Source organism: Tursiops truncatus, chromosome 2 (genome assembly GCF_011762595.2).
Source record: "Tursiops truncatus isolate mTurTru1 chromosome 2, mTurTru1.mat.Y, whole genome shotgun sequence".
Lineage (NCBI taxonomy): Eukaryota > Metazoa > Chordata > Mammalia > Artiodactyla > Delphinidae > Tursiops > Tursiops truncatus.
In genome coordinates, this window is record NC_047035.1 from 34,276,741 (window position 1) to 34,292,501 (window position 15,761).

A 15,761-nucleotide genomic window follows, 5' to 3' on the forward strand; every position below is an offset into this window, starting at 1 on the left:
TCATTTTATCCTTAAAACTCCCCATTATTCTATCCATTTTACAGATGAGTAAATTGAGGCTGAGAAAGGTTAACTAACTTGCCCAAAGTCAGAGAGCCACTAAGTGATAGAGTTGAGTTTCCGAGAGTCTGACTCCAGAGTCTTTTCTCCCATGTACCTCACAATTCTCATTACCACATTTCACATTGGAAATGAAATAGAAAACCTTTAAGCAGCACCTGTTCTTGGGATGACCCTGTGGAGCCTCACTGCCTTGCCCTTTTCCTCCCTGTAGCTACATCAGCAAGGTAGATGTGCTGAATATTTTAGTTGCTGCTGCCTATCGCCACGTGCCATCTCTGGATCAGATCTTGCAACCAGCCGCAGTAACCAGGCTAAGGAACCAGCTTTTGGAAGCTGAGTACTACCAACTGGGCGTTGAGGTGAGGCACAGACAAAGCTGACATCTACCCCAGCGAGTTACCTCCTCTAGTTGTCCTTGGCCATGGGGAGTGTCTAAGGCATGACAAGTTTGCCAGTGTGGGAGTAATGGCAGGTGGGGTGGTGGGGAGGGAAATGATTGACACCAAGGGGATAGAGTTGGTCTTTGGGACCCTCAGGCATGGCTGTGGGTGCCTCCCCCTAAAAGGAGCAGTTTTTCCTCCAGGTCTCCACAAAGACTGGCCTTGATACCACCGGGGCATGGCACGCTTGGGGCATGGCCTGCCTCAAAGCTGGGAACCTCACCGCCGCACGGGAGAAGTTTAGTCGCTGTCTGAAGCCCCCTCTCGACCTCAATCAGCTGAGTCATGGCTCAAGACTGGTACAGGATGTGGTTGAGTACCTGGAGTCCACAGCGAGGCCACTTCTATCCGTGGTAAGAGCACAGCAGGCAGAGGGTGGGCTCCAGGGCCAGGGGGAGGCCCAGGGGCAGTAATGGCCTGGGGAAAGTATCAGCTTCCATTCAGCTGACAGTGGCAGCCCTGGCTCAGAGCTGTCAGGTTTGAATTTCGTTCTTTCCATTATATATGGTTAGATAAGTCATAAAGAGTCAAATTTCAAAAAAAAAAAAGAAAACTAATTTTAAAACAATGAAAATCACATATAATCCCATACCCAGACTTAAGCAATATTTAGATTTTAGTGAATTTTCTTGGTTATGTTTTTGATTTAATTGGTGTTGTACAGTTTATAATATATAGAAGTTTATATCCTGCCTGTTTTCTACCCTTAAAACTATATAATAGTGAGCACTTTTCCACATTGTTAAATATTCTTTGAAAACAGTATTTCCAGCGGCTGCTGAGAACTCCCTGAGTTCCATTGTTCCCTCACACTCTGTCCTCTCTTGGCAGCAAGATGATGATTACTTGGCCACCTTGAAAGAGCTGGAAGCTACCCTTCGGACCCAGAGCCTCTCTCTGGAGGTGATTCCTGAAGGGAAGATCATGAACAACACCTACTACCAAGAATGCCTCTTCTACCTGCATAACTACAGCACCAGCCTGGCCATCATTAGCTTCTACGTGAGGCACAGCTGCCTGCGGGAAGCCCTGCTGCACCTCCTCCAAAAGGTGGGACTTGCAGACGTGGCTGGCTCTCACACGGCAGTGCCTGCTTTGCCCGCTTGGCTTGGCCCATCCAGCTTTCATGGAGGCAATAACCCCCCCTTAACCTTACCCCAGGGTTGAACTATGAGATCATCTCTGGCAAAGTCAGGTCCAAATGGCAAATTCTAGGGAATTCCCTGGTGGTCCAGTGGTTAGGACACCACACTTTCACTGCTGAGCGCCTGGGTTCAATCCCTGGTCAGGGAACTAGGAACCTGTAAGCCTCATGGGCAGCCAAAATACAAAACAAAACAAAACACAAATGGCAAATTCTATCTGCACAAATCATGATTTGATGAGTGTGCGAAAGTCTTAACCTGGATCCCAGATTGTCCTTCTGACGGGCAGTGACAAATTTCATCCCTTCTCCCAGAACATTTAGCAGAACCAAGTAATAGCTGAGAGCATGGTCTCTGGAATGAGATGCTTGGTGTAAGTGGTGTGACCTTGAGCAAATTGCCTAACCTCTCTGTTTCCACACACTTCCCACCTGCTCTGGGCTGTGTCCTGCTGCCGACCCCACTGCTCGTCCACTCAGGGTTCTTACCACAAAGGCCAGGAAGCACCCATGAGCCACATCCTAAATTTGGGGCCACAAGTATCTCATAGAAGGAGAGTGTGCCCTCCTTTGTTTCTTCTGACATCCTCTGCCCTCCTCCCACAGGGGGCAAAGGCACCCCTGAAGTGCATTATTTCTTTGGAGCCATTGTTAGGACTCTGTTTCACCATGACTCTTTACCCTTCTCTTTTTTATCTGAAAGTCCCATGCAATTTTTCTGAGGAATTGAGTGATTAGTACCAAATTTCATATAAAATTAAAGGAGCTTGAGTTATGCTTTAATTCCAATCTGCTGCCTTTATCCAAAATGGCGGCCATTGAAAGTTTACAAACAGGCATATCTCCTAGGATTCCTCCAAGTGGGTCAACAGTACAGAGTCGTGGTAACCATACCCCTACAGGACAGCGAAAGGGAAGTGTTTTCACTACTGCCGTAGCTACTGTGTCTTAACCGGGTGTCAAGAATATTGTAAAAGTTATATTATTTGACATTTAATTGCTGAAACCTGTTTCCCTTCCCTCAGTTTCCTAAAGAGTTTGGAGGTAAAGCTACTTCTCCTCACCCAGTTCTGTTGCTTCTAACTGATGACCACTCCAGAGGGTTAAGCTGCTTACTTACTTATTTTGGTAAAAGCTGACGGCAGCATTGCCCCTGCTTTACATTCGTCAGAGCTAGGAAAGAAGGCTTCTTTTTATCTCCTGTAATCACAGCTACCCTTGAACTGAAGTATCTTACCTTCTCAAGCAGGTGGGGAACAACAGAAAAAAACATTGTGAAAACTATGACTGAATGCCTAGAGCATGGAAGACGTGATGTTTCCAGCCTCATTCCCTGCCTTTTCACCCCTTACCCACCACATTGCCCCAGAGTGAGCTTTCTAAAACATAGTACATGTTATTTATGTTATTCTTAATTCATGGTATTCCTCCCTCTAAAAGGCCTTCAGTGGATCCCCATGGCCACAAGATGCAGTCCAAATTCCTTAGCATGAATGCAGGACCCAACAGTATCAGGCCCCCTTATTTCACCAGTTTATTTTCACTGCAAATCCTATCTATGCTCTATATTCCAGACTTGCCAAATTACTTAAATTTTCCTGATTGTACCATGCCCTTTCTTACTTCCATGAGTCTGCATTGCTGTTTCCCTGTACCTAGAATGCCCTGCCCTTCCTTGTTTTCTTGGAAAACTCCTGTTTATCCTTCCAGACCCTCTGTATTGAGCATTCACCTCTTCCTATAAACCGTCACTGTACCTAGAACGTAACTCTGTTACTGCATTTATCCCACTGGATTGCAACTATTTGTTTACAATCGTGTCTTCGCATCTGGAGCGAGAAGGCCCATATTTACCTTACCTGGTGTCTTCAAGTACCTGGCCTAGTGCTAGTTATGAATGAATGAGTGGATAGATGAATGGATGAAATGGAAGTTCTTTTTTTTTTTTGGCTGTGTTGGGTCTTCCTTTCGTTGCTGCACGCAGGCTTTCTCTAGTTGCGGCGAGCGGGGGCTACTCTTCGTTGCGGCGAGCGGGCTTCTCATTGCGATGGCTTCTCTTATTGCAGAGCACAGGCTCTAGGCATGAGGTCTTCAGTAGTTGTGGCTTGCGGGCTCTAGAGCGCAGGCTCAGTAGTTGTGGTGTACAGGCTTAGTTACTCCGCGGCATGTGGGATCTTCCTGGACCAGGGATTGAACCCGTGTCCCCTGCATTGGCAGGTGGATTCTTAACCACTGTGCCACCAGAGAGGTCCCAAAATGGAAGTTCTTAAGGGGTTGAATGGCCAAATGGTTTTCTTTTCTATGACTGTGGAATGGGGGTTTATGACTCATGGTGTCTGAACCACAGATGAACTTCAGAAGTGAGCAGATTAGTATGTGTTTGTACTTTCCTGATGAGTTGGTCTATGATAGTTATCATTTATTCATTCATCCAAGAAATAGTTATTAAATAGCCAAGGACTATTCTTCACAACAGTGAAGAAAAAAAAGGCAGACAAAAATAGTTGCTCTATAAAACTTACATTATAGTAGGGAGAGAGACAATAAACAAGATAAATAAGATGTATAGTGTAGGTGACAAGTAATAAGAAGAGTGAAGTGGGGGAGAGGGAAGGGACGGATTGTGTAATTTTAGACAGGGTGCCCAGGACACATGACATCTGAGTAAAGGCCCAAAGTAGATGGGGAATGAATTGTGCAGATTGTGGAGGAAGCACGGTCCACGTGGAGGGAGTAGCAAGTGCAAAGGCCAGGGCAGCTTGAGCAGAGTAAGCTGGGGAAAAGGGTGGTAGCAGATAAGGTCAGAAAGCTAACAGGGCCTAGATCATATAGAGCCTTGTAGACATTATGAGGACTTGGGCTTTGTGCTGAGTGAGAAGGAAAACCATTGGAAGATTTTGAGCAGAGACGTAACGTGATCTGACTTATGTTTTAACCGAATCACTCAGGTTGACTGGTTGGCATTAGTCAAAAAAGAGGCAGGAGTGGAAGATGGTAGACCAGGGAGGAGGCCGTTGCAATCATCCGGGCAAGTGGTGATGATGACTTGGACCAGGATGGTACATGGAGGTGGTGAGAAGTGGTCAGCTACATACAGATTCTGTATGTATTTTGAGGTGGAGCCAATAGAATTTGCTAATGACTTTTATGTTGTGGTGTCAGAGAAAGATGGCTAAGGTTTTTGGCCTGAACAAATAGAAGAACCAAATTGCCATCTGAGAAGGGGAAGACTGCAGAAAGAGCAGATTGGGAAGACACAATCAGGAGTGCAGTTTTATATCAATATGTATTGTTCTCTAGATACCAAAGAGGACTTTTTGCGTCGGCAGTTGGGTGTAAGTTAGGTATACAATTTTGGAGTTCAGAAAGGATAAACAGGCTGGGAATAGAGATTTAGACATAATCAGCAGATAGATAAATTTAAAGCCCTAAGACTTATGAAATCAAAAGAGTGAGTAAAGAAAAAAGGACAGGGACTTCTCTGGTGGCACAGTAGTTAAGAATCCACCTGCCCATGCAGGGGACATGGGTTCAATCCCTGGTCCGGGAAGATCCCACATGCCACAGAGCAACTAAGCCCATGTGAGGCACCAGTACTGAGCCCGGGTGCTGCAACTACTGAAGCCTGTGCGCCTAGAGCCCATGCTCCACAACAAGAGAAGCCACCACAATGAGAAGCCCGCGCACCCGTCAAAGGGTAGACCCTGCTCGCCGCAACTAGAGAGAAAGCCCACACGCAGCCAAAAACAGAGAAAAGAGAACAGCTCCCTCCTAAGCCCTGGAGAGATTAGGAGGAATCAGCAAAGGAGACTGAGAAGGCGTAGCCAGAGAAGCAGAAAGAAAACCTGGTGGGGGTGGTATCCTGGGGGCCAAATAAAGAAAAGTTTTCAAGGAGGAAGCCATCAGCTGTATCACAAGCTGTTGACAGAGCAGGTGGAAAACAAGGACTAAGAATTTTAGATTTAACAACATAGAGGTCATTGGTGACCTGAGGGGCAGTTGCAATGGAGTTGTAGGTGCAAAAGCTAGATGTGAGTGAGTTCAGGAGACAGTCACTGGAGAGGAACTGGAGACAGGGAGTGCAGATAACTCTGGAACAGGGAGTGCAGATAACTCTGGAACTCTGGAGTGCAGATAACTCAAGGAACTTTTCTGTACGGAGAAGGAGAGAAGGGGAGCAGTCACCCGGGTGGGATTCTCTAAGGGTTCCATCTGTGATGTGCAAAAAGATAAGACGCACCTCTGTGGGAGGATGCTGAAGGGCTGTGAGTGGAAGGAAACTCAGAATGGGTCCCAGACAGTGCCAGAACCAGGCTCAAGACTTCTGACTTTTTGCTTTGCCCTGCTCCAGGAGAGTCCCCCAGAAATCTTCATAGAAGGCATCTTCCAGCCAAGCTATAAAAGTGGGAAGCTACACGTTTTAGAAAACTTGCTAGAATCCATTGATCCAACCTTGGAAAGCTGGGGAAAGTACTTGATTGCCGCCTGCCAACATTTACAGAAGAAGAACTACTACCACATTCTGTACGAGCTACAGCAGTTTATGAAGGTAACAGCAGCCCCATCCTGCCTTCTGCCTCTGTCCCTGTTGGCCTGTCACATGGGGAGACTGTGCAGGATGAGGGAACGAGACTGTCGTTTTGGTTCCTGGCCTTTTGCTCCTTGACTAAGTTTACCGCAAATCCACGTTACTCTCTAGCATTCTTACGTAATATCAGGATTTCCATTCTCATCCTAAAGAGGCAGACTTTAATCTTGTCAGTAATAGCATTCTTCTGAATTCAGGGAATGTAAAGATAAAAAAGAGGGATACGGTAGTTTCAAGATAAACATGGGGCACGAATGCAGAATTCATAAGGAATGAAGGAGAAGTAAGTGTTTTTAGAGAAGATGCATGAAAGGAGAGGGATCATGTTTCTTCCAATCTGTCTGAGGGTGGCCAACACTAGATCACAGAGAAATTGGCTTATTCAACGCCAGAGTGAAAGTGAAGGCAAGTCAAATGGAGAATCAGAAGTCTCCTTTTTAAAGATCTCTTTTGTGCTGGAATAATGTCCTACCTAAGGTCCCAGCCAGTCAGTTCACTTTGGGATCTCTTGGGCCTCTGAGGGAAAGGGTGCTGGCAGCCAGGCTTCATGGGGGGACATCAGATCAGAGTTCTCCTCACACCCCCACCCTCCAAATCTCCTTTGACCTGAACATTCATTTTCCTCTTCCAGGACCACATCCGGGCCGCCATGACCTGTATTCGGTTCTTCAGTCACAAAGCAAAGACATATACGGAGCTGGGAGAGAAGCTCTCTTGGCTGCTTAAGGCCAAGGACCACCTGAAGATCTACCTCCAAGAAACCTCCCGCCGTACTGGAAGGAAGAAAACCACCTTCTTCCGAAAGAAGATGACGGCAGCTGATGTGTCAAGGTAACTTGGGGTTCAGGGAGCAGTTGGGGTGGGGCAGAAAGGCTGGAACCGAGGGTCTGTCGGTGATGCAGCCGCTCTTGCCCATCTCTGAACTCTTGGGAAACAAACACATACACATACACGCACACACCTAACAGGAATCATTCCTGGATGACAGTGTCCAGTACAAGCCTGGAAAGCTGCCAGAGGAGCTTGTAGGAGAAGAGGAAAGTAGGGGAGGCGCAGGGACTGGGATCACATGTGACAGTCAGACTAAGTCCCTACCCCTTACAAGACGCAGAGGAGGTCCTGGGTGATCTGGCCCCCGCCTGCATCTCCATCTTACCTAACGCTACTCTCTCCTTTCTTGTGGCGTGTCAGGCACCCTGGCCTCCGGGGGTTCCTCAGCACCCCAGGTCCTTCCCTCCTCTCAGCCTTTTTGCTGAGAACACAACATCTGAAGTAAATGTTCCACCGCTACTGTTTATTCCTTCACAGTCCCAGTCGCTAGATACTCGATGTGTCTGCTTGTTACCCACCTCTCCTCTAGCCTCCGAACTCTGGAGGGCAGGGTTCATGTCTCTCTCAGCCGCTGCTGTTGTTAGTAGCACGCCGTGCTCCGTAAACACTCATCAGCCGCTTTCGTCTTGTCGTAACTGCTCAGAGGGTATTTTGGATCTCTTTTCCCTCCGCATCCTTTCTTCTGCCTTTTCCATTGCCATCCTATTATGATTTCTCAGTCACCTGGCCCTGTTACTCCTGAGGTCCCTCCTGAGGCTAGACTGTGCATCTCCTGTCACCGTAGGCACATGAACACACTTCAGCTGCAGATGGAAGTGACCAGGTTCTTACATCGCTGCGAAAGTGCTGGGACCTCTCAGATCACCCCCTTGCCTCTGCCAACCCTGTTTGGAAACAACCACATGAAAATGGATGTTGCCTGCAAGGTATGCACGATGTGTCAGACCTCCGGCAGGCTGTTCTCTTTCAGAGTGCCTGTCACACTTGTAATCGTCCAGTTATCATTATTTCAGTCATTCTTTTGAGGGCTGCCTCCCCGATGGAATGAGAGCCCCGGAAGGCTGGAGACCGAGTCCGTTTTGATTACTCTTGTATCGCTAGTGCCTGCACTCAGTAGCGTCTCCACAAATATTTGTTGAATAAATGACTGAGTGAGGGCCTCGTTCGTGACTGCGGGGCTGCTCCAGTAATTCTTGCTTCTTTAAGCACGTTTCCCTCTCATTTTCAGGTCATGCTAGGAGGGAAAAACGTAGAAGATGGTTTTGGAATTGCATTCCGGGTTCTGCAGGTATGACGCAGATTACTCAGGATTATACCGAGGGCGATCAGCACATGACCACAGTTCTGTGAGAGATCATTCTTCAGAAAATTTTTATACCAAGGAAAGCAGATTTACACGTACATCAAGGATGAAATCAACAAGAGGGCTGTTACAGAACTGGGTCAAATTCAAGACCGTAGGCCACTTTGCCAAAAGCCAAGCAACCAATGACGAGTTCATCAAAAGCTATCAAATAACTACCCGAAACGAGGTCTAGGAGAGTTCCACACAGCTGTCCTCATTGTGGGGGGCGTGGCTGGAGGAGGTGGCAGAGGGGCTGCGGTGCGGGGGTCCTATTCAGGGGGAGGGGCCGCTGCCCAGGAGCCGGCTCGAGGCATACATTTTCTGTTGCTTGTGATACGAGGACACGGGTACAGCTGTGGCACTGGAGCAGAGGATGGAACAGGGCACCAAAACCATGAAAAGCCAGACCACTCCCCACCACACAGTGACACACAGGCACGCTGAGGCCCATCACCCTCCAGGCAGACACGGTCTTCACACAGTGTGCATCTAAAGGATCAAAGACAACAAACCAGCTGACAGATTTCTTTCTTCCCACCCATTTTCCCTGTTGGGCAAAGACCCCAAGGCAACAACATGTTTATCTGGTAGTTTCTAGCAAATCAGTCTTTTGGTGAATTGGTCTGTTTCCTAACACCAAGGCATCTCTTAACAGAGCACCAAGTGTCCAGGGCAGCCAGTATCAGCCCCCGACATCCATTTTCCAAGAGAAAGGTGACTCGTTAGAGAGAGAATGAACTGGTCTTGGGCATTTGATTAGAATATTTTCAGAAAGTGACACGGCAGCACGTGAGATGTACCGGTGTAGGTATCAAAGTTACGAGTTTTGTGGCTGCTTCCTAAATGTCTGCCGAGCTCCAAGAGAAGAACTTTTTGCTGATTGTTTGTTTATGTATGTTCTCTATTGGGACTGCAGTCTTGTCTACCCCAAGCCCAGTGGGAGCTCTGTAAATGTCACCTTCCTTCCCGCCATTGGTGTCCCTGCCTCCCTACACCCATCACCCCACGTTCTGTTCTAGGACTTCCAGCTGGACGCTGCCGCAACCTACTGCAAAGCCGCCCGGCAGTTGGTGGAGAGGGAGAAGTACAGTGAGATCCGACAGCTGCTCAAATGTGTCAGCGAGTCAGGCATGGCGGCCAAAAGTGACGGGGACACCATCCTCCTCAACTGCTTGGAAGCATTCAAGAGAATTCCACCCCAGGTGCGCTCACCCCCAGACCTCTCAGCTCCTCTGCCTATTTCAGTGTCTTCACATCCCCCTCTTTATTTTTCTCTTCCTCATACTTCTGTACCTGAAACTCTACAAGATCCCTCTGTCTTTCTGACCCCTCTGTAATGATGGCCTCACTAATCAACCCTTCGCTGGAAAGAAAATTCATGGTGATAATCACTGTATCCAGAGGCCATCCCTCAGCATCCCATTGTCTGATGCTGTTGGCACCCGGAAGTGTCTGCAGACGGACAGAGTTGAGTTTCTCCCTGTGATTGTAGAGGAGGTCATTGTGGGCCTGCAGGTGGCCTTTGAAGCGTGTCACCTGCAAAAATGTCCCCCAATGGCTTCCTAGAGGGGTGAACAGAGCCACATCCTTTCTTTTTTTTTTTTAATAAATTTACTTTATTTTATTTTTGGCTGCGTTGGATCTTCGTTGCTGCACGTGGGCTTTTCTCTGGTTGTGGCGAGCGGGGGCTACTCTTCTTTGCAGGGTGCAGGCTTCTCATTGCAGTGGCTTCTCTTGTTGCGGAGCATGGGCTCTAGGTGTGCGGGCTTCAGTAGTTATGGCTCGCAGGCTCTAGAGCACAGGCTCAATAGTTGTGGCGCACAGGCTTAGTTGCTCCGCGGCATGTGGGATCTTCCCAGACCAGGGCTTGAACCTGTGTTCCCTGCATTGGTAGGCAGATTCTTAACCACTGTGCCACCAGGGAAGCCCCACATCCTCTCTTGAAGGCCAAGGACAGGCCTCATTTGCTGTTGCTTCTCAGATTCCCAAGCTTAGTGTTATCATTAGCTTTCCTCTGTTGCTCTTACAGCAGGAGTTGAGTTTGGTTTTTGTGGGGTTTTTGGCCGTGCCACGCAGCTTGTGGGATCTTAGTTCCCTGACCAGCTACTGAACCCGGGCCCTCAGCAGTGAAAGCATGGGTTCCTAACCTCTGGACCGCCTGGGAATTCCCAGGTGATGAGTTTGTAGAGAAGGGTCAGGCAGGCATCCCCACCCTGAGTCAGAACGGCTGGGCTGAGGCTGGATTGGGCCCCGGCTGCCACGCTGGGGACCCCTCCATCTCATGACTACTGTGTCTCTGTTCTGAACAGGAGCTGGAGGGCCTGATCCAGGCGATGCACAGTGATGACAGCAAGGTGAGCGGAACTGTCTCCACACCCAGTAGCGCTCGGGAGCAGCACTTTGGACTTGCATTTCACCTTTATCCTTTGCTCGCTACCATTCGACCTGTATCTCAGCCTCTTTGTTATCAGAGGTGGGACTGAGACCCAGATAGGGGCGTAGAAGGGAGGGAATAGGTGGGGAACGTGAGAAACCTGACCACACGAGCCTTTGCCCTCCCATTTCTTTATCCCCCAAGACACACATGTCCTAGGCTTCTCTCAACTCTCCATTTCCTATGGAGGTTTTCTCTCAGAGCCCTAGGAAATCCTCACTTTCATCTTCAGATGGACTCACTGCATGAGGTTCTCAGAGTGAGCAGGCATCTCTTTATCCTGGAGGAACAAGTGTACCCTCTACAGTAAGGAAAAAACCCACCCAACCCTTTGACCAACGATGTCTGTTGGTGCCTCAGTCTGCAGAACAGACCTTGCCCCTGGGGCCTGCAAGCTCTTCCTGTTGAGTGGGAGGGAAATCGGTGAACCTTTGGGAAGGGTGCCAGCGGCTCCTGTTTGTGGCCTCACCGCAGGTTCAATCCACCTGCCATCTGGAGGAAGGCCCACAGGCCAAGAGAGGCAGGAGAAAGCCAAGCCAGCCTGCCCTGGCCACTAGCAGCGGAATGATCTGGCAGCTGAGTCCCTTGTGAAGAAAACTAATGTTAGGCAAACAGCTTCTCACACAGCCACATTGCTGCTCCCCACGGCGGTATTGCTAATCCCTGGACTGAAGTTGCAGAGCATTTTTCATTTGAGGTTAGGGAGAAGCTGTTCTTAACATTTCTTCACTTAATTCTGCAACATCCTGATGACATCCTGTGGAAGGGGTGGAATTCTGACATCCTAAAATGTGCAAAATTACTTTTCTAGAATCAAAATGAGAACCCGACAGCCAGGCCAGACACCCAGGTTTCTTGATTCTCCGGCTATGGTTCTTTTCCAAGCCTTCAGTGATCCTCCTGTTCTGTAGGACAGAGACTTTGTGCCTGGGAAAGATGGATGCTGAAAGCTATGCCGTCGTTATTACTTTTTCAGGTTTTTTCTGGTAGCAGCTGTTCTAACACACTTACGTGATCTCAGGTCACAGTATCTTGCCAAAAAACAGCTTCGTTCAGTTTCTATTCCAGACTTTCTGGAAAAATGCCCTCCTCCTCTAGGTAGGAATTTTACCTGCCAACTTGTGATACTCTGTTTAATGTACACTGGTACCAAGCAGAGCTGAGGGCCTGGGTGAAGCGAATGTCCTAGGGCAGCAGGTAGATAACCATACTGCAGGACTTGATCACTTCAGAGAGCTCAGACATGTCAGAACATGTCTTCTAGCTGTAGGCGATTATCTGTAATTGAGCTTAGGAAAGGAAGACTTTAGTGACCAAGGTAAAAAAAAGAAGATGGAGCATTGAAACATCAAGAGAGAAGAGTCCCCTCCAACCACCAGAAGGACTGTCACGGCAGAAAGGCAGCTGCTAGCGGGAGCTCTGAGGCAACTCACCTGGGCCTTGCTGTTCGCTGGCCTGGAACCCTGGCTAACCAGGGAGGTGCTGGTGAGGTCGTGGCCAGGGAAGGCAGGGGCTCTCGTCTCCACCCAGCTGGACATTCCTGAGCTGGAGGGTGTCCTGAATGTAGGAAACTGAGCTGCCTCTGTGCCAAACTGCAAGTCAGATCAACCTGGGGTCACGCCTTATTTAGAGTTTTTCTAATTGTGTGCGTTTTCTTCCCAAAATTTCCTGTTAAAAGATTTTTAATTCAGCAGGTCAGAAACAGAAAATAGAGAAAGGGGCTCTGTGTGCCCATTGTAGGGGGCAGGTATGATGGCTCATTCATTCACTCATTCACTTCATGCATTTTCATTGAACACCTGCATGCCAGACCCTGTGCTAGGCACCAGGAATGGCTAGAAAAAGCAGACACCATTCCTGCCATCCTGGCCAAGGAGGCAGTCATCAATCAAATCATCAGACAAATAACTACAAAACCACAGTCTGTCGGCAGCGAGGCCAGGAGGAGGCTGGAGAGCCCAGGGGAGTGAGGAGGGCCTTGGAGGGAGTGGTTAGCGGCCAGACTCTGCCTGCCTACCTTCTTCTTTTTGAAATTCTTAGCTTATTTGTAATAACTTTTTACACTATAAAATAACAGTGTAATATTTAAAGAGTGGCCGTAATGTAATAAAAGGCAAGAACCCAATTATTTTTTTTCCTAATAACCTCTAATCTGTTTTGACAGAGTATCTTTTTTTTTTAATTAATTAATTTATTTATTTTTGGCTGTGTTTGGTCTTCGTTTCTGTGAGAGGGCTTTCTCTAGTTGCGGTGCGCGGGCCCCTCACCGTCGTGGCCTCTCTTGTTGCGGAGCACAGGCTCCAGATGTGCAGGCTCAGTAGTTGTGGCTCACAGGCCCAGTTGCTCCGTGGCATGTGGGATCTTCCCAGACCAGGGCTCAAACCCGTGTCCCCTGCATTGGCAGGCAGATTCTCAACCACTGCACCGCCAGGAAAGCCCAAGAACCCAATTATTGATTGGTAGGTGAGAAGTGTGTCTCATCTGCTTGAGCTCTCTGTGCGCCTGTTGGTGACTTGTCAGTGACGGTTTCCTTCCCGCTGTTTCTTACACCCACCTGGCAGGTTCAGGCCTACCTGACGTGTTGCAAGCTGCGTTCTGCCTACTTGATCGCCGTGAAGCAAGAACACTCGCGGGCCGCGGTCCTCGTCCAGCAGGTGCAGCAGGCCGCCAAGAGCAGTGGGGACGCAGTAGTGCAAGACATCTGCTCCCAGTGGCTTCTGACAAGCCACAGCCGGGGTGCCCACGGCTCGGGCTCCAGGAAGTGACCCTGGACTACGGGGCCTGACAACTGTGGGAGGGGAGTGATGGGCATGCTTCCAGCTCTTCCCTCCTGTGGGACGGGACTTCCCTGGCTCCACCCCAGGTGGGAAAGAGCTGGAATTGGACCCGACTTGCCATCCTGGGCAAAGACAGGACCTTTCACACAAGTGCCATGTTTCTGTAAAACTGTGGAGTCTGTGTTTGTCTGGAGATGGCCAGTTCTTTCTACCTCAGAGTGAGTGTGTGTGTGTGCACGCTCTTTGCGCTCATGTTTACGCCCAAGCATTTCTGAACAAATGAAACTCTCCCCCCACTGCAAAGAGGCACTTTACTTTAGACTTCTGCCTGTCTGAAAACCTTCCCCGCGTTTTTGGTTCTTAACCCGGGTTCATCCTGTTTGTACACAGTTCCCTCTGTGTGGAGATGTTCCAGTAGCTCCTCGTGACTGGAAGGGTTTTAACAGAGAATTATAGAGCAGCATCAAAAGGATTTCCTCTTCTTCCCTCCTTCCCGTCCCCAAATTCAGAGATGGCTTTAGGGCAGTTGCTTCCTGTGCTATAAAACCATTCTGAGTGTCTCTCCTCTCACAAGCGCCAGAGTTACCATGAATCTTCGGAAGGTGGTCTGAACAGAAAGGTCCTCAGGTGCTGGCATCTGAAAGCTGTGGCTACCTGTGCACGTGATGGGGTCTGGAGCCCTACACATGGGCAGGAGGGGCGCCATCACGTTTATCCACAGGGAGAGAAAAGGGAACCTCTCCAAACAGGATTGCAGGAGGGTTGTTGACAAGCAAAGAACTGGCTCTTGTCAATATCCCTGCTGCAAAGTGAGAGTCTGGGGAGAGAAACAGTAGCCCAGACCCTGGAACTGAATGGCTGGACTTTGCCTGTTTGAGTTACAGTCCTATATGTGCCCCTTAAATTGGTTAGGAAATCACTTCCTCTTCCCTCCTGCTTCTCTTCAGTCTCTTCGGAACAGAAGGATGTACACGCAGAGACCCAAGGTTGTTGAGAAGGCAGTGCACTTCTTTGTCTTAACAAAGGGAGTCACGGGTTCACTTTGAAGTTGGACCAGCGGACAAGAATTAAACAAGGGGGGCTTCCCTGGTGGCTCAGTGGTTAAGAATCCGCCTGCCAGTGCAGGGAACACAGGTTCGAGCCCTGGTCCGGGAAGATCCCACATGCCACGGAGCAGCTAAGCCCGTGTGCCACAACTACTGAACCTGCACGCCTAGAGCCCGTGCTCTGCAACAAGAGAAGCCACTGCAATGAGAAGCCCGTGCACCGCGACAAAGAGTAGCCCCCGCTCGCTGCAGCTAGAGAAAACCCGTGCACAGCAACAAAGACCCAACTCAGCCATAAATAAATAAATTTATTTTTTAAAAAGAAGAATTAAACAAGGGGATGGTGAAATAGGTCATGTCCAGTTGGGCAACTAGGTGAAGTGCTCCTTTAATAAGCATTGGCCTGTCTTCCCACCAGAGATGTGACAGCGTTTTGGAAAAGGTCTTCCATAGTCCATGACTTGGATTTGCAAATGAGGGGTGTGAGGAAAGCTCCGCAGCTGCGAGCCTCCCACCAGCCAGAGCTCAGCCTGTTGATCTCACGTTTGCTGCTGAGAGAAACGGGAGCTAGAAGCCAAAGTCACTATCTCTGGTGCTTAGAAACCCTGTGGATTTCCCTCTGAACCAGGTTTTTTTAATAGTAAAATAAACAACTGTAAGAGCATCTGTCAGATTCAAAGTTTTGGTCCTCTTAGGGGAGAGACTGAAAAGAAAATACTAGACCCCTTTATGGGAAAGTGTGACAAGTGGCTTTGAGTCATAAAATGCATCTGTCTCCCAGAAAACATCATTTCCTGGCATCTGCTTGCCCTTCTGAGTCTGCCCTTTTTGCACTGAACATAAGCACTTTATATAAATGGGTTGCAAATCTTACAGCCCTTAATTTGGGATGTTAAGACCAGATTTTCCTGACTCTCAGTTAGTTGAACTATAAAATAGGCAGCCGTTGACTAGACTGACGTAAGATGAGGCTAAGGGCTTTTGGGCATCAGGCTGTGGTCTCCAGCAAAAAACAAAATAACAAACTAATGGACACGTCAAAGGGTTGAATGTTTTATTATAAGCAAGTCTTAATAAAGTGTCTGTCCTACAA

General features: G+C 48.6%; 1 protein-coding gene across 7 annotated transcripts in view; it reads left to right on the forward strand.

The window, feature by feature from the left end:
* ZFYVE26 (zinc finger FYVE-type containing 26) overlaps window positions 1-15,761 on the forward strand; it is a 62,356-nt gene extending 46,595 nt beyond the window's left edge. For 6 of the 7 annotated variants that reach the window (XM_033851018.2, XM_019922178.3, XM_019922184.3 and 3 more), the window contains 10 exons: window positions 275-422; window positions 647-856; window positions 1,335-1,553; window positions 5,999-6,196; window positions 6,867-7,066; window positions 7,851-7,992; window positions 8,295-8,354; window positions 9,431-9,613; window positions 10,721-10,765; window positions 13,407-15,761. In XM_033851018.2, coding sequence (XP_033706909.1) covers window positions 275-422; window positions 647-856; window positions 1,335-1,553; window positions 5,999-6,196; window positions 6,867-7,066; window positions 7,851-7,992; window positions 8,295-8,354; window positions 9,431-9,613; window positions 10,721-10,765; window positions 13,407-13,610 — 1,609 coding nt within the window. In that variant the 3' untranslated portion in view covers window positions 13,611-15,761. Of the gene's footprint in view, window positions 1-274; window positions 423-646; window positions 857-1,334; window positions 1,554-5,998; window positions 6,197-6,866; window positions 7,067-7,850; window positions 7,993-8,294; window positions 8,355-9,430; window positions 9,614-10,720; window positions 10,766-13,406 lie in introns of those variants that run through there. The other variant, XM_073800328.1, reaches the window with a different exon arrangement.